Here is a 19,125-nt window from a genome sequence, read left to right as displayed (position 1 = left end):
ACTGAAAATGGAAATATACCATCCCACTGGAACTGATCATTTTAACATCTTTTATATTGTATTCTTTTTTACTTTATTATTGTTTCTCCAATGTAGCTAGAAAATTGAATAGAGATATATTAGAGACGTTTAACTTAATTAAAATGTCTCCTCCAGGGCTTCAGAGATCTCGAAAATGTAATATGGTCTGCTTAGGTTACTTGCCAAGACAGCCTGCCAAGATTCTACTAAGATAAATTGATCTATCCTATGCAATCCACATCAATCTCACTGTGTCAACAGTATTTTTTCCTAGGACACTTAGGAGAAATACCTGGAACAAAATTCATACCACTTAACTGAGATCTTCATTAGGTCTCCCAAAGATACCACTGACTTAGGAAACAACTTTCCTAATGATCTTTCTGAAAGCGAAGGTTAAAAACTGATATTTTTCATTAACATATTTTATATAATTTATTACGTTTTATTTATTACATTTTATACTTTTCACATACAAATATACAAATATAACATTCTAATATTAATTAAAATAAATGTATAAATTATATAAATTATATAAATGTATAATTATTATTACTATAAACTTTTATAAAGAATATAGTTTAAAACTTAATATATATTTTACATGTACTTAGTACATATTTTAAATTGTAATAACATATATTATTACAATTTAAAAATTTAAAAACTTTCAGTTTAATTTGTATTTTATTCCTGATGCAAAGCTGAATTTTTAGCAGCCATTACTACAGTTGTCAGTGTCATTATCTGATGTCACATCATGATTTGATGCTCAAGAAGCATTTCTTCTTATCAAAGCTGAAAACAGTTATGCTGCTTATTATTTTTGTGGAAACAGTGATACTTTTTCTGTGATTCGTTGATGAATGGAAAGTACAAAAGAGCAGCATTTATTTAAAACAGAAATATTTTGTAACATCATAAATCTCTTTACTGCCACTTTTGATTAATTTAATGTGTATCTATCTACAGTCAAACCAAAAATTATTCAGACACCAGATATCATTTTTTATATTTTTTTAACTAATGGGTGCAGGACACTTTAGTTCATTTATGTAAATGAGGATAGCGAAATAAAGTAAACTGTGACATATTATACCCAAAAAATTTTCATACAGTGGACTACCAGTAAAATTGATAAAAATTTGGGACCATTATTCAGACATTTTGACTTGTCCATGTTTTGCTTAAGTGTTTTTTCTTTAATTGCTAATGCAGCCTTTTTACAAGCATTGCTTGGTAATTGGTCAAAGTATTGATAGTTGTGTAAATATTGTCATACTAACAGTTGTCTGAATTTTTGGTTAAATGTACCTTTACATATCTTTCTATCAAAGTTATCTGATATTATCAAAATTAATTTTGTTCTGACAGTTATTGTAAAACATTATTACAATTTTCTTAACTATAGTGAATAAAATTCTCAATGTGAGAAATGTTGAAGGTGTCTGAATAAATTTTGGTTTGACTGTTTCTATTTTCTAAACACAGACCCTTTTAAATAAAAAAAAATATCCAAACACAACACAAAATACTCAAAACTCAGCAGAAACCTTTGGAAAATCAGTAGCAAACCCCAGAAAAACTCACCAGATTCTGCGAGGCATCTTACTCGGTAAGAGGTGCACCCAAAATACGCCGCTCTCTCTCCCTCTCAGTCTCTCTATTTCTGTCTTTCCCTCTGCGTCCTTCCATTTCTAAAGCATAGTCACATAACACTAAGCTTTATTACATAAACAAAAGCACCTGCATAAACAGGCACACACACAGGGCCTGATTATGCCGTTCCTCTAATGTGGCCCTGTCCTTCAGGTGGAGAGCGCCGACCATTCACTTTGTAGTTGCAGATGCGATGGGGGGGAAGAGGATGGGGGATTCTGCTCCGCAAAGCACAGCCTTACATAGTCAAACAACCTGGACACACCAACCTGTTCTTAGACACACACACACATTTTTTGATGGTCCTCGCTTTGTAAACTCATTTCCATGGAGACCAATATAAACAGTAAGCAGCATCAGGGATTGTTATTCACGACTGAAACACATAGAGAGACACAAAGAGAAATGTGACATGACAAAATCTGAACGTATATAAATGTGAGCATGTTGTCCTCGCACACACACACAAAGGCCACCTGTGCTACTCCACAGTGGGGGACTTTGATGTCAGTTTCTGTCTATACTGAGCTCATGGTTATTGCCTCCACTCCTCCGCTCGCCTCTTTCATCCCGGCAGACAGGCTGATAGACACTTGAAGGTTGAGACGGTCATACAGAACTGAAGATCTCACACCAAAGACTTCCCACAAAGTCAGATTAGAATGGGCACGGAGAGTGAAATGATTGCTGGATCAACTGCAGATGTATTGACTGAATATTTAGGTGTGTTACTAGGACTAGATTGAGTTTTTTTTTCAACGTGCACACACACACACACACACACGCACAGACTCACCGGGATCTCAGGGCGGCAATGCCGGACTTGTCAATCCTGCAGAGCAGGAGGGAAAAAGAAAGAGAAAGAAAATTACTAAATTAAAAAATAAAAGACCAAAATCAAAAACCAAAGTCAAAATCATTGCTACACCCTTTGAGACAAATAGATGCATGCCATGTGGACACTTGAACCTGATTTTTAAGCTAAAAAATACATACTGTAGCATATTCCAGACAAATGGAAATAATGACATTTAAAATGAATAAGCCATAAACTCTTTAAAAAATGAAATAAATTGCCATACAGTCATTCTATATACAAAGTACATATTTTAAGGCCAATTCTAATAATACAAAAGCCACAGATAATTGTATTTTTTACAATCATTCAAAAGTTTTTGAACAGTAAGATTTTTAATGTTTTTTAAAGTCTCTTCTGCTCACCAAGCCTGCATTTATTTGTTCTAAAGTACAGCAAAACCAGTAAAATTTAGAATTATTTTTGCTATTTAAAATAACTATATGAATATATTTTAAAATGTAATTTATTCCTTTGATCAAAGCTAAATTTTCAGCATCATTACTCCAGTCTTAAGTGTCACATGATCCTTCATAAATCATCCTAATATGCTGATTTGCTGTTCAAGAAACATTTTTTATTATTATCAAAATTTAAAACAGTTGAGCAGATTTTGTTCAGGATTCTTAATGAATAGAAAGATCTGAAGATCAGCATTTTTCGGAAAAAAAAGCTTTTGTAGCATTATACACTATACCATGCAAAAGCTTGGAGTCAGCATATATATATATATATATATATATATATATATATATTTTTTATTTATTTATTTATTTTGGAAAAAAATGATAGAAAAATGATGACAAAGACATTTATAATGGTACAAAAGATTTCTATTTCAGATAAATGCTGCTCTTCTGAACTTTCTGTCCATCAAAGAAACCTGAAAAAAAAACTCTACTCAGCTGTTTTCAACATAATAATAATAAATGTTTTTTGAGCATCAAATCAGAATATTAGAATGATTTCTGAAGGATCATGTGACTGGAGTAATGATGCTAAACATTCAGCTTTGAAATCACAGGAATAAATGACATTTTAAAGAATATTAAAATAGAAAACAGTTACTTTAAACAGTAAACATATTTCAAAACGTTACTGTTTTTGCTGTACTTTAAATCAAATAAATGCAGGTTTGGTGAGTAGAAGAAACTTCTTTAAAAAATATAAAAAAAACTTACTGTTCAAAAACTTTTGACTGGTAGTGTATATTATATATTATGTATTTATTCAATTGTCATCATTTTATTCAAATTCTAGGGGTATCAAGCTCCAAAAATGACAAAAAAAGCCCCATACAAGTATCACTGAAGTGGTTTGTAAGACTCGTTCACTATATTACAAGTCTTCTGAAGTTATATGACAGCGTTGTGTAAGAAATAGACCTTAAATTTGTGTCATTATTTACTAAAAATCTTGCTCTTTGGTGCAGCTCTCATGACGTTCTGGAAAACTCATGATGTTCTGGAATAATCTTTCAAAAATTGCTTTCGAGTCTCACTGAAGTAAAACTATCATATGGGTTTAGAACAACACTGTGGGAAGTAATGATGTCAGAATTTGTATTCTTAGTTGAATTACATCTTGAAATATTATAAAGCTGTAATTTACAGGTTAGCAAACATGCACTAAACACAAGATGTGGTGCTCAGGCAGCAGATCCCCATCAGCTATTACAAGACATTGATAATTGCAATAAAATAAAAATTAGTCTTAAAAAAAAAAAATTCAAATCCACTTTCTGAGAGTACGAAATATTGTACATGCAGATCTGATGAAACGGTCTGTCTATGATTTTAAAAAAGAGTCTATACTTCTGTTCAATTTGTTTCTTGAGGTTTTTTTCCTAATTCTACTGAGGCCTAATTACTACTATTAGGCCTGATGTGGAGAACAGCATGAGGTTTATCATTTCAGCTAAATGAGTGATGAGCCAAACACACGCTGGTAATTTGCTGGCACCATGGAGAAAGTGTTTATATTTCTGTCTCACATGCAAAAAAAACACTTCAGACCTACATCAACATATCCCTAAAGAGTTTCAGCGAACCGTTCGCATAGACTGAGGACATTTCTAACATTTTGCCCATTTGAATGTGTGAACATTTACAGCCCAATGACGAAACTGCAATGTTCTATTCCAGTCAGAGGGTCAAGCGTCAATCATTCACCTTTAACCCACAGCACACACAAATGAATACATTAGAATACAAAGAGGAGTTGACTTATTAATTTTTTTTCTAGAAACCAATCCACAATGCCTTAAATTAGCTTCCAACCTTTAGTCAGAAGTCGCACGGATACATTTGTAGCAATATCCAACAATACATTGTATGGTTAAAAATTATTGATTTTTCTTTTATGCCAAAAATCATTAGGATATTAAGTAAAGATCTTGTTCCATGAACATATTTTGTAAATTTTCTACTGCAAATATATTACAATTTAATTTTTGGTTAGTAATATGCATTGCAAAGAACTTCATTTGGCTATTTTCTCAATATTTTGATTTTTTTTTTTTTTTTTTTTGCACCCTCGGATTCCAGATTTTCAAATAGTTGTTTTTTGACCACGTATGTATAAATCTCAATTTCATAAAATTGACTCTTACATTAGTCATAGTCACAAATGTGTATTTTAGTAAGCCAAGCCAGTGACCCTCACAGCAGAAGGAAAAAAAAACAGTTCTGCATGACTTTTATTTGATTGTGTTTTGATTATCTGTCTCAACAAAACGTGCTCTCTACAATGAAATTCATATTAAGTTCAGAGCAGCCTGTGACGCTGATGCAAGTTAAGGTGTGGGATATGAAAACCGGTATCGTCACGGTCCCAGCTGTGACGCAGTCAACTAATCAGTGTGTATTGTCAGATGTGGCAAGCTTTGTCCGTCACTATCAAAACATCAGCACTGGCCAACCATGCAGCCACAAGGTGCACCACCTTAAAACCACAATGCATGTTCATTATGGATTGCAGCTGCATGAACATGTAAAGAAATTTAAGATTCTGTTCATTTAAGATTCTCCAAAGAGTTCTGTTCTAAATGCATTAAACACTCACACATTTGGTCACATATCAACTCCTCCTTTCCCTCCACCATTTCCTTGCCCTCAAAAGACCATTCCTGTCTACTGTTCAAATTATTCCCTCAGGTTCTATGTTTTGCAGAGTTCATTTATTGTTATGAATATTTCATACTGCACTGTTTGAAGAGCAGAAAGTGTGCATGCTGATTTGTCAGATTAATGTTACAAATAATAATAACTGGGTTATTGTGAGACTGTTTCTACTGTATTTTTTATATTTTAAATTGCATTCGAACAGTAGCTTATGTGCATAAATAAGCACATGTCAACTGTTTTCTAATCATACAGTCTTTCTTTTCTAAAAATAAATCTCTATTATGCACACTAAATAACCCTGACAGCAGCTGAAATGATTTTCAGTTTCTTTTTCATTTTTTGGCCTTGTAAAGAAAACATCAGCCTTAAGGTCAATACATACACATTTCACCTTTCATAAAGGCCAAAAGGCACTTCAAAAGATGTATTAGAAATAAATTAAAGGAATAATCTAAAACACGTAATCTTTACTAGATGGACAATTTTGCTTGGCCTGATGATGTACTGTCCCAGAACATCTAGTTAAATATCTAAATTAAAATCTCTGAAGTGCATTTTGAAAAAGGAAATATGACCATGTACAATTTGCCATCTTCCTAGAAAGCAAGTGAACTCATTTCTGAGAAATTCAATTAGCAGAAAAAAAAACCTTCAAATGCACTGAGTTCAACTGTACTTTACTGAAGCACATTTTGAGTCATTGTCTAAGGCCAGAGGGAGCAAAAAAAAAAGTATCCTACCATCCAAAGCCCCCAAATGACACACTTCTTTTCCTCCTGTACATGCTGACCACGGCACTTTCTCTCTGTCTTTCGCTTTCTTTGTCGGTGACGGACAGAAGACTTCTCTTCTCTTTCCGCTCATCTAGGGGAGGCCACCGGGGGAAGAGTAAGGGATAAGAGAGGAGGAAAACTGATGCCTCCTCCTACCTGTTTCCCACCCCTAACCGCCCACCCTTCTCCACTTCATCTCCCTCTATACTTTATAAATGTGTCTATGTGTGGCTTTTCGGGTCACACCGGCTACTCATTACTTCCAGAAGAGTACCAGCACAGGAAGTACAAATCCATTTATGTATTGACTTTTAACCAATTGGTCCCAAGGTGATTTTTAGTGGATTTCATAATGCCATTTCCCCTCAAGTTCACAAAAGTTTTTCCCGGAATGCATGCAATTTAGATTAGTTATCATTAGTTATCATTTCAAAATTTAAAGTCCCCATTAATTGAAGATTTTGGCTTTTAGTATGAATATGTTAGCCTTTAGGTTATCTATAAGCTAGTGTGTTTCAAAACAGTGACAAAAATCACATTTACATGATTTATGCATTCAAAATTCGCAGTCTCTAACTTATGCCAACATGGATCAACGATTTTGATGACATCACCCCACACTCCAACTTCTCATTAAACATTCTGTCCAATCAAATGCTCCCTAGAATCCGATGCACCCCGCCCCCTACACTACAAATAGACACTGAAGCTGTGGCTGAAATCACAGAACTAGTATTTTATGTACAGTGAATGGCACTATATAGGGGATAGGGAACGATTCAAACAGTGTAAATATGCTTTCCATTGGGGTAAAAGAAGTCTTGTTTCACTCTGTTTCACACAAACTGACACAGTGTGCACACACTGCACCGTTCCAGAGACACGTTAGCATGGAGCGGATCATATGCACGAGTTGGTGCAGACCAAAAAAAAAATGCATCGGACCCATTTGAATTCTACACAGAATGGTGTATTTTATCATGATATGGATGAGATTGTGGCTGCCATATGCTGTGAAACGCAGCTTTACTGAGCTCAATGGCTCGAGCCCAAGCTGTGATATAAATGAAACGCTATTGGCTATTTTAAAAAGGGGGCGGGACTGCACGATACGCACTGTCTTCCTGTTTTAGTTGAAATTACATCAACAGAATAGAATAATTTTGCATGTTTCAAAGCACTTCAGTTGACCTTAAAGTCAAAATAGAATAGTGTGACATTAGCTGGGCTGAATAAGATGCAATTTCACTCTCTGACAGCAGGTGGCACTTATGTGTGTTCACACTAGTGCACACTGGTGTGAACTAGTGTGAACACACTAGTGTGAACTAGTTCACACTAGTGTGTTCACACTAGTCATGTTTGGTTCGATGAAAAGGGTCATTGGATGCCCATTTTCCACAAGATAATATGATTCGTTAGGGTCTTAATGAGAAGTCTATAACATACATTGGTTAAAATTTCTCAGTGGTAGTATAAAAAACACCCTTTTTTACCTTGTCAAAATCAGCCCTTTTTTAGAGCAAGACATTTTGTTGTATTTGCCTTTAAATGCTAATGAGCTGTGCTCCCCCGCCTCTCTCTTCTCTGGGTTGACGAGCCGTAATGTTTACTTTAGCCACATTTAGTCGCAAAACTTAGCACATTATTAAAATGGCGATTTGCAAAAAACCCTTATAATCACAAATGATTCAACTGAACATAGACACATGTAGATCGGGGACTGGCGTATTCCCTTGAAAAACTAAAGTAACGTTAGTCTTATTCATCTTGTCACCCTTTCCCCCCACTAGCAACGCCTCTGGTTCAAACAACATGTAAAAGTGAGTTTTGCATCCGATGACCCCTTTAAAACAACCTCTGTGCGATTGCTCTGTTAGTGAGGTTCATTTGAGTAAGGGTGAACGCTGGTTCAAACCCTGGTGCGCACCAAACAAGCGGACAAAGATCGCTAAAAAGATGGGTCTCGGCCCACTTCCAAACAAACTCTGGTGCGGTTCGAATTAAAATGAACGCAATATGGACGAAATACTTCTAAAAAATGAGCAGAGGGCTACAAACATGGACATGAATGAGGAGGTATTCAAAACAAAATGAGCAGAGGGCAAACATGGAGCAATTGTATGAGCTCTTTTTGCAAGTGGTGAAAATAAAATGATATACAGGCAACAATGAGCGTGCTTAGTCCAGCAGACAGCATTAGGTGTATTCAACTTAAAGTGGCGCTGAGTAGACGATCAGTGAATGGGTACTTTGATGTCATACACTCACAACCCGCTTTAATTTCGAACTCACCTTTTCCTTTTGTTTGGGGTGTTTGGTGAGTTCTCTCACAAAATATACATCATTCAAACCTTGCGTATGTGTGAACGTATCACTATGCCTTTAGGTTCGATATCAAAAATGCCAGTGTAAACGCTAAGCTGACCAGGACCAAATGTATCATTTTCCTTTTTAGTCCTAGCCAAATGAACCAAACTATTCATGTGTGTTGTTTACTGGGCAGAACACATTTTGTTCAGGTATAGCGGCGATGCATTTTGCTAATGAAAATAGATGTAACAGCTTGAAATCATTCATTTTCATTTCCTCATTCCCTAGACAGCTGGAGAGCTTTTTAAAATAAAGAGAGGACAAATCATGATCGCTATGGCCATGCACTTCTCTTCCGCACCCCTGCATTAACATCCGCTTCAATAATGATTAATGCTGGCCATGGCGTAACATCAATATATGTGGTAATCAGACAAGTATCACTTGAACTTTCCTCACCGGCTTTGTGATTCGTAACGAATGGAAAGGGTGAGAGGTTTCATGTCGGGTCCCAGGCATTGATTAAAAAAGGATTTGTTCACACACGCACACACATACAGACAGCCGCACTCACACAAATATGACAGACATGATCTATCTAAGTGCATCGGACCCCAGATAACAGCTGTGGCGTCATGGCAGACAGAATGCAAGCTGTCAACCGTCGACAAATTCAAGGCCGTTCCCCATGGCGTGAAGTCAGAAGCTTATAAAGCGATGACTCAGCGTGGGCTGAAATAGTCTGATGCCTGATCTACTGAATCCCCGACTGTCTCTAGTTATTGACACCTTTATGTAACAGAGTTTGTGCATGAAAGTAAATAGATTAAAAACAAATCCAATGAAAAACATTTTTGATCTTTGAATTATATTCAGCCATTTAGATATTAAAATTCTATATTATTTTGTCTAAATAAAACACTAAAATCTAATCACGACATTATGATGTACAGTATAAATAATGGATATTCAATTTGGGATTTGCTAAAGATTACATTTAGCAGTGGTTTAAAGTAATTAGTGATTATAATTTTAACATTATGCGAAGATGATCTTAATGTACAAATATGGGATATCAGCATGTACAGTTACACATACAATATCAATAATATATAAATAGAAAATCTCCAATATATGGTACCAATATATCATTTGTGCTGTATTTGAACAAAAACGAGTGTTAAAAAATAAAAAATCATCCACAATGAAAAAATTGGGTGTAGAAACCATTATTATTTCACCAAAAATTACAAAGAAACGGTGCCGAATTAAATGTGAAAATTTGAAGTAGAAAGACTGAAATTATATTTTCTTTTAAAACATACTGCAAAATTTACAATTTACAATTTAAAAAATAATTTTACAGTCAACATACTGCATCTACTAGCCATATGCTAAACACTGACCACCCTATTGGACAGTTTACCTTTTCCTCTCTAGAGACACAGCAGTATTTCTTCTCTGATAAAGAAGAGTGAAGGGCGTACATGTTGTGAATTGGTGATGAGAGCGAGCGAGCGAGCGAGAGAGAAACAAGGAAGGAAGGAAGGAAGGAAAGAAAGAAATGGAAAGCAGCATTAGGCTTAGCGCAGTGCTGCAACAAACTCAAGGTTAATCATACCTTACAAAACCCGTGAAAAGTGGGAGGCAGGAAGTGAAAAGGTCTCTCTCTTACACATTTATCTGATTTGGAAACCACTTTTTTCCTGAATCTCATTTTCAAATGTCCTTTGAACTTCCTGCGGAGACTCAACTCAAGTCCAATAAGAGTAAATGTAAAACTCACTGTAAAATACAATGATGCTAAATTTTACCACAAGGCAAAGACATAAGTAGTCATTTCAAAGGCACTTTTATCCAAAGAAATGATTAATGCACATATTTTAGGCTCAAACCACCAATAGCATCCAGAAAAAACACACATAATATGAATTACCCAAGTACCTATACTATTGAAAAGTTTGAAGTCAGCAAGATTTTTATATTTTTGAAATAAGTCTCTTATGCTTACCAATGCTACATTTATTTGATCAATACTTTGTATAAATGTAAAAGTATTTACTGCCACTTTCGTTCAATTTAATGTGTCCTTAAATAAAAGAATTAATTTCTTTTAAAGGGGTCATCGGATGCCTATTTTCCACAAGTTGATATGATTCTTTAGGGTCTTAATGAAAAGTCTATAATATACTTTGGTTAAAAATTCCCAATGGTAGTGTAAAACAACACCCTTTTTACCTTGTCAAAATCAGCTCTGCAAAAATCATCTCATTCTGGTCGAGGCTGCTTTAAATGCACATGAGCTCTGCTCGCCCCGCCCCTCTCTTCTCTCTGTGGAGTGACGAGCCTGTTTACTTTAGCTACATTTAACCGCGTTTAGCCGCTTAACTTGCTAACTAGCACATTATTAGGAAAGGCGTTTGCAAAGATTTAAAAAAACCCTTATACTCACTTCTGCCATAAGTGAAGCTGGATTACGAATGATTCGCGTGAACATAGACGGATATATGTAGATCGGGAGGCCCATTCCATTCACAAACAAACGTAATCCACTGCATCTTCAGCAGCTCAGATGTCGGGAGTAAATGATGACCACTATGTTCATTATTACATCCAGCAACACAACACCTCAATCGCTCAATTCTTGTCTAACATACATCCCTGCTCCGGCATCAAAACATGTTAATATTAATGTTCAAACAACATGTAAAAGTGAACTTAGTATCCGATGACCCCTTTAAAAAGTCCAACTGACCCCACACTTTTCAACAATAGTTTAAATAATGAACATTCTTTCTAGGTTGTTAAACAACATACTATTAACTAATCAACCCCCTAAAACTATCCCTAACCTCAAAACTGAAGGCAGTGATTGGTTGATATTGTGAGGTCTACCAGTATTTCTAACAATAAACTTAAGGATATTGGTCCAGAAAACCAAGTCCTACTTGAGTGCGACATAAAGCATGACAGCGCAACGCTCATACGATTCCAACTTAGTGACCATGATTTTTCAAAGGAGATTTTGTCTCCTGTTGTTCCTGGAACAACATTCTTTAAACACAGTCCCACCTTAACCATTAACTACTTTTAGAAATAACAAGTTGATAGGTTAAGAATGTTTTACTATAACTTTTTGTCCAAACCAGCCATGCCTGACAACTGATGAGGGTCAGAAAATTGTCAATCACTAGGTTTAACATCCTGCTTCTCCCACCAAATATGTTCTAATTGGCTATAATTCTGTCAAGTTGTGAAGCACTTTTGCATTTAGCCTAAAGGCCTCATTTACACTACAGGTCTTGATGCCCAATTCTGATTTGTTGCCTATATCTGATTTTTTTGACCGTCAGTTTACACGTTCTTTCAATTGTGACCCATATCTGATTCATGTTTATCAAACGAATAGTCCTGGTTATTGACTCTGATTGGTTGAGCCATGTTCGAAGCTGTTGTAAATTACTCTACAAACATACACCTTTGTTTACGTCTGTGTTGCTCAGCAACCACTTTGTTGCAACCACAACCATTTCTGAGGAACTACATTGTTTGGCGGAAGAATAATGTTTTTATTAATATCATTACACTTTATTTGCTCTGTTTTGTGAACGCTTACAATATAAATGGAATAAACGTTTTATAAAAGCAGTAAGTCCTGTGAAGCTGTGGTTTACAGTGATTGTATAACAGCTCTGCTTCGCGTTGTGCCTAACAACTCCCCTTTGCTGTTAAAAACTCACTGTAAACCACAGCTTCTTGTGGCTTGTTGCTTTAGTTTACACTTGCCATACCATCTAAAACATTGTGCATGCTTCTTGCACCAGGCAAGATAGACGAACGTGAAATATGCTTGATGCTAGCTCTGTGATATATGCGAAGTTCGCCAAACATCACCATGATGTTGTCATTTACCACCCCCACACGTGCTTCCTCCTGAGAATAATATGATGTCATTAAACCAAGGAGAAGTACCAAATTTTCGCAGTTTTAATGACGTACAGAACCCAATGCCTCAGAAAATCAGATCTGCCTGTAACCATGACAGTTAAATTGGCACATCTGTTTTATATCTGATTTATTTCCACCTCGAAATATCCGACTGCATACATTTTTTTCCTGTTTACACGGTCACAGAACACATCCGATCTATGTCACATATGAGCAAATAACCGGAATAGGGTAACATTTAACTGACAGTGTAAACAAGGCTGAAAACTTGTTGCATTGCTGACACCAGGCCTAAAAGCTTATTCACACCAAAGATGCTAACTAGAACAATAACTATAACTCTAAAGTTTTAATAATTATTCTAATTCTGTGAGAATAGGGAAGTCTATACCACAACTACAACATTAACATTTATGCATTTAAAAAGACACTTTCTTCCCAAAGTAACCTACATTGCATTTAATGTACACATTTAATCAGTTACTCATGATCTTTATGTTGGTAGTGTTGCGCTCTGCTGTTTGAGCTACAGAGGAATGTTACCGCTTGAATCACTTTCAGAATGATTTTTTCAGCTGATAAAGCAATAAACCCATTGATGGCAATCAGAATCCACCTGACATTAATGAGAAGTCCACTTCCAGAGCAAATTTACAGATAATGTACACAAACAGATTATTATCGTCTACCGGTGTTTGCACTAATATTGCTGTGTACTAATATATATGTCATAGTTTAACGGCAAACATTAAAATGCTTCAGGTGTAATAAGTATGGTGATCCAGCTCAGATTTGTAACCATTACACCAAAAGATGTTAGACTTGGTGTTCTGCATTCTGCAGTCACTGAAGTGTGCAGTTGCTCCAGTGACTGCATATGTTGCAGTTGTGTTGAACAGTTTAAGCGAGGCGCTTGGCATGATTGTGCTCTACCTAATGGACTGAAGACAGTGTTTTGTGGGCTCCAGCAGCCCTGAGCCAAGACTGACTGATGGGGCTGTTTTCCAGCGCTGCCACTAAATGAACGGCATGCTCTCTCATTAGATTAGTGGGTAGAGAGGGGGTCGTATCACTCACACACAGCGCTCGCACAATCTGGCTCATTAGATCTACTGTCTGGGCTTCCCCTTATCTGTCACTGGAATCAAGCCACCAAAACCTGAAATCAGGGCAACAGATTCTGCTTTGCCTTTATTCCACCTCATTATTTTTTCCCTTCACCTCTCCATAAAACCTTCGGTAGTGTTTCTACTTAATTTCAGTCTACTCTTTTTTATGTTTTGAAATGTTGTCCTCTCTTCAGCCTCACCCTTAACTTCTCTCTCACACATTTGGACTTCCCATGCTTGACTCTGTCTCTGATCCACTCATTAGCGATGAACACCGATCTCTCACCCGTCTCCGTGGTGCGCAAGAGGATTTCGATAGCCGTGACAAAGAGCTCAGCTACTACACCCACGCACAGCCTGCAACCCGTTTACACCCACCCAACCGGCACATCAAACACATCCACATATGTGTGCGTGCACACACAGAAACAAATGATGGTTTCTGCAGTGCTTCGAGCTCTTCATGCAGTACTTTATCTTTTTGCACTTACAGGGAAAGATGGACAGCACAGCTCTATGGTTTATGCGCCTCACCCATGATGTCATTAGACAATCTTTATGACTTGTCTTATGTTCCTTTCCCTGTAAAACTTACCTGAGACGAGATGAAACTAGGCAAAATGAAATGCAACAAAATGAGAGAAAAGAGATAAGACAGAGAAAGAGACGAGACCAGAAAGAAGTGATAAGATGACAGTATAGTCATGAGATGAGATGCAAAGTGATGCAAGAAAAGAGAACAGAAGATCAGAAAGATCTGAAACGAAAAAGAAGAAACTAGGCAAGAAGAGACCAAGACTGAGAGATAAGAGATGGGACAAGAACAGAAAAGACAAGAAAGTAGGACGAGACAAAATGTAGCGCTTAGAAGAAAAGAAATTAGACAAAATGAGAGGCAAAAGGAGTAGAGACCAGATGAAAAGAAGACAAAACAAACAAAAAAAAGATGGAAGGGATGAAATGATACAAGAGATGAGTAAAGAAGACATGACATAAGATGATGCGAGCACAAATGAGACCAAAACAAAACAAAAAGAATGAGACCAGATGAAAACAAGACAAACAAAAAAATAAAGATGGAGGAGATGAGAAGAGATGAGTAAAGAAGAAATGACATAAGATGATAAAAACACGAGACAGAGACCAAAACAACACAAAAAGAAATGAGAAAAAAAATGAAAGGCAAAAATTTGACTAAAACAAAAAATGAGAAGCTAAACGAGACCAAATGAAAACAAAACAACAAAAAAAAAAAACAGATGAAAGGGATGAGATGAAACAAGATAAAAAGAGTAAAGAAGAAATGACATAAGATAATATGAGCACAAATGAGACCAAAACGAAACAAAACAAACCCCCCCAAAAAAACACAAAAAGTAGAAAAAGTAGAGAAAATTCAAAAAAGACAAAACAACCAAACAAAAAAGATGGAAGGTATGAGATGAAACAAGAAGGGCTGAGTAAAGAAGAAATTACAGAAAAGGAGCACAAATGAGACCAAAAACAAAAAAAACAAAACAAAAGAAATGAAATGAGACAAAATGAGAGGCAAAAGGAGTAGAAACCAGATGAAAACAAAACAAAAGCAAAAAAAGATGGAAGGGATGAGATGAGATGAAACAAGACGAAATTACATACGATGATGCGAGCACAAATGAGACCAAACAAAACAAAATGAGAGGCAAAAGGAGTAGATGCCAGATAAAAACAAGCCAAAACAAACCAAAAAAGATGGAAGGGATGAGATGAAACAAAAAGAGATGAGTAAAGAAGAAATGACATAAGTTGATGAGAGCACAAATGAGACCAAAACAAAAAGAAATGAGACAAAATGAGAGGCAAAAAGAGTAGAGACCAGATAAAAACAAGACAAAACAAACCAAAAAAGATGAAAGGGATGAGAAGAAACAAGAAGAGATGAGTGAAGATGACATAAGATGATGCAAGCACAAATGAGACCAAAACAAAACAAAAATAAATGAGACAAAATGAGGGGCAAAAGGAGAAGAGACCAGATGAAAACAAGACAAAACAAACAAACAAAAAGATTAAATGAAACAAGAAGAGCTGAGTAAAGAAGAAATTACATAAGATGTTGCAAGCACAAATACCATAACCAAACCAAAAACAAAACAAAAGAGACAAGATAAAAGAAGAGTGATGAAGGCAAAAATGAAAGGAAACTAAACAAAGAGGAAGAAAAAGAAGAGACAAAACAAAATGGAAAAAAGAGAAAATAAGACAAAACGAGACGAGGCAAGACAAGAGACCAGATGAGATGCAAAACAAAAGATGACAGCAGATGAGAAGCAACAGATGAGAAAAGACAAGACTAGGTGAAAACAGACTGGATTAGAAAAGAGGAGACTAGTTGAGATGAAACAAAACAAGTAAGAAGAAAAGAAAAAAGAGGAGATGAGATGTTGAGAACAGAAAGACAACAGAAAAGATGAGGCAAATAGATGAAACAGGAAACAAATGAGACAAAATGAGAATAAGAGACAAGCCAAAAGAGAAGAAATGAGATGAGATGCGATAAGAAGAAATAATATGATAAGTGGAATTATCACCCTTTACATCTTTACAGTGACTCATTCTCCACTTAAGTTTCTCCTCATCACTCATTCCCTTAAGCGAATCAAGAGAGGGCAGGTACAGAACAGAGGTACGAAGGGGGAGGAGGCAGAGAAAATGAGCTGTGGAGCGAGTGCGCCGCAAACTAATGAGAGACCGCAGGGGGGGAAGACAGCGAAACAGACTTGAGAGAAAGTGAGAAAATGAGCGAAGGAGAAATGATCGGATAAGTACGCCAATAACGGAAGCATAAGGACAGAAAGGAGAACAACAGAGAAAGCAAAAGAGGCTGATGTGCACGGCAGGAGCCACAAAAGACGTAATTATGGCGTAAAGGTGAACTGTGCATCGTGACACTCCTGCAACATATGGTCCATTTACCACTAATGTATGTGCTTTACAAGTAATCGAACTAAAATTACACTCAGGAGGAGGTCAATCTACAGGTTGCAATAATAGCCGCAGTTGTTCAGCAGAATGTTCTGTCATGTTAAACCCAAGATCATATTTCGCTTCCTGCTACAACCACAAGGAAATGTGACTGTGTATATATTTAAACTGTGCATGAATGATGCTAATACTGCTTTCACACCTTTGAGTCCCTTTCATTTTATCAATATATACGTCTCTTTGTGATTTATGATCACTTTCTGTTTACCAAATCCCACACAGCCTGTGCAAAATGACTCATGTGCATGATCCACATACTTTTTATTTCTAAAAATTGAGCCATCGTGCTGAAAATGTCCCTCTGGCTGCCACAAACAATGGCATTCACTAAGGGAATGAGTCACTAATGCAACACACACACACAAGCAAAAAACAAGCTATTAATTTAGACAGCGGAGTGTGTTTTAATATGACATGGTTGCGGTTTAGGACTTTTTGAGAGAAAATGTACGAGTTTCAAACTCTAAATTAGTTTAGGGAGCCTGATGCAACTCATAGGCATGACTCCTAAAAACAGCAAGTAAGAAAACAGATACAAATACAAACACACCCTAAGATGCAAAGCAACAGTTCAGTCAGGTCCCATTCAAACCCACACACTGCTGTTCATTAGTGTGACAAATATCAACCAGGAAATGCGTTTTACTCCCTCGTCCATCATGCACTTGAGTATCTATTAAAACACCACCTTACCTTGAATCTGCCATCAGAGGCTCGCAGGACTGAGTAAACACAGCAGTGCTGCATGAAACGACTGGTTCAACACGAGTGAGGAGAGAGAATAGCTCAGGGAAATAGAGAGTGTGAGAGAGAGAGAGAGAGAGAGAGGGAGAACAAAACTGTGGAGGGAGGGAAAAGGATGAGAGAATGTGAGCGAATCGTGAGAAGAGAGAGCGAGACAGCAAGAGAGAGAGAGAGAGTATATGTGTGTAAGAATGCAGATAGTAGTTGTAGTAGTTGCTATGGCATTGAATACGTGATGTGCTTGTGAGGGGGTGAGGAAAATTTCTCAGACGTAAAATTGAATAGAGCCTCGAAAGCCATACTTACAGAAGATTTATGGCACAGGCACAGTCATATGAGGCTGGAAAAGCATAAAGCATTAATAACTCGCAAGCAAAAAACACCTCTGTTGAAATTTTCCATCTAAATGCATGCAGAATTCAAAAGATTTATGACGTCTTTGACAGATTTAAGGCCCTAGTGTCAAAGGCGACTTCGGTTCTGTGTTAATTAGGAATCGCTGATACTAAAACCGAGCTACCGATAATAATTTTGTCATGCTAAATGGCTGATATTAAAATTCTGAATTATTAAAATTCACATAAAACACAAAAAATTAAAAATTCTATTCAAAAATGAAAAATAGATATTCATTTTGAGAAATTGTCAGCTAAAGATTACATTTAATAGTGTTAACAAATTAGTGTTTTTAAAGAATTAACTTTATTAAACTAACATGCACAATGTAATATTTAATGTCAGCCAACATGCAGGCTATACAATATCAACAGATATCAATAAATTAAAAGACAAAATATCTAATGTCAGCTGATAAATAATATGATACTATATGTAACAAAACGTGACACAAGTGCAAAACCTCTATTATAGTGTACATCTCAAGTGTTAATGAAATGCAGAATTACAGCATCATACCAGCCTGTCATGACAGAATGTACTGTACATTTCTAATTTAAAAATAAAAATATTAAAACAATAATTTCATAGCACTGTTTTGCCATTGAAATTTCTGTGTAAATGCTCTTCACTAGGGCTGGGAGGTATATCGAGTTTGTATGACATATTGATATATTTTTGTAAACAATACGATGATACAGTGATTTGATACGAGGCAAAAGCATGTGAAAAATAGCAGAATACATGGAGTGAACGTGCATAGCACTAAACATGAGACATGCTTTATATTAAAGGTTTGAAAATAACTCGTAAGATTTAGTTAACACGTGTAGTTTAAAGCGACTTTACCTGTCAGATACTCTGACAGAAAGGCTGTGTGATGCTAACACCTTATTCTTCAAACATGGGAGTAAGCATATGGGCGAGACCTCCGGTTTATTAGCCGCTGTGGGCAAATAGCCCTAAGAGTAGCATGCAGTAAACAGTAAAACTGTACTACAAACCAGTGTGTTCACCCTGGTCAAAAAACCAGCATATGCTGGTAGGTATGTTTTGATGCTGGGATGCTGGTTAGGTAGGTTTTGATGCTGGTTTAAGCTGGTCCTTTGCTGGTTCCTGCTGGTCCTTGACCAGCAACATGACCAGCAAAAACC

At 36.3% G+C, this 19,125-nt stretch overlaps 1 protein-coding gene across 5 annotated transcripts in view; it reads right to left on the bottom strand.

Moving 5' to 3' along the window:
- Positions 1-17,643, bottom strand: part of rap1gap2a (RAP1 GTPase activating protein 2a) — a 94,843-nt gene extending 77,200 nt beyond the window's left edge. For 2 of the 5 annotated variants that reach the window (XM_051129052.1, XM_051129054.1), the window contains exons 1-3: positions 17,525-17,608; positions 2,480-2,515; positions 1,615-1,721 (exon numbers count right to left, since the gene is read on the bottom strand). In XM_051129052.1, the coding sequence (XP_050985009.1) occupies positions 1,615-1,631 (17 nt within the window). In that variant the 5' untranslated portion in view covers positions 1,632-1,721; positions 2,480-2,515; positions 17,525-17,608. Of the gene's footprint in view, positions 1-1,614; positions 1,722-2,479; positions 2,516-6,404; positions 6,518-17,524 lie in introns of those variants that run through there. The other 3 variants (XM_051129051.1, XM_051129050.1, XM_051129053.1) reach the window with 3 other exon arrangements.
- Between the last annotated feature and the right edge of the window lie 1,482 nt (positions 17,644-19,125).

This window comes from Labeo rohita, chromosome 15, assembly GCF_022985175.1.
Source record: "Labeo rohita strain BAU-BD-2019 chromosome 15, IGBB_LRoh.1.0, whole genome shotgun sequence".
Taxonomy (NCBI): Eukaryota; Metazoa; Chordata; class Actinopteri; order Cypriniformes; family Cyprinidae; genus Labeo; species Labeo rohita.
This window is presented reverse-complemented; position numbering and strand designations above follow the sequence as displayed.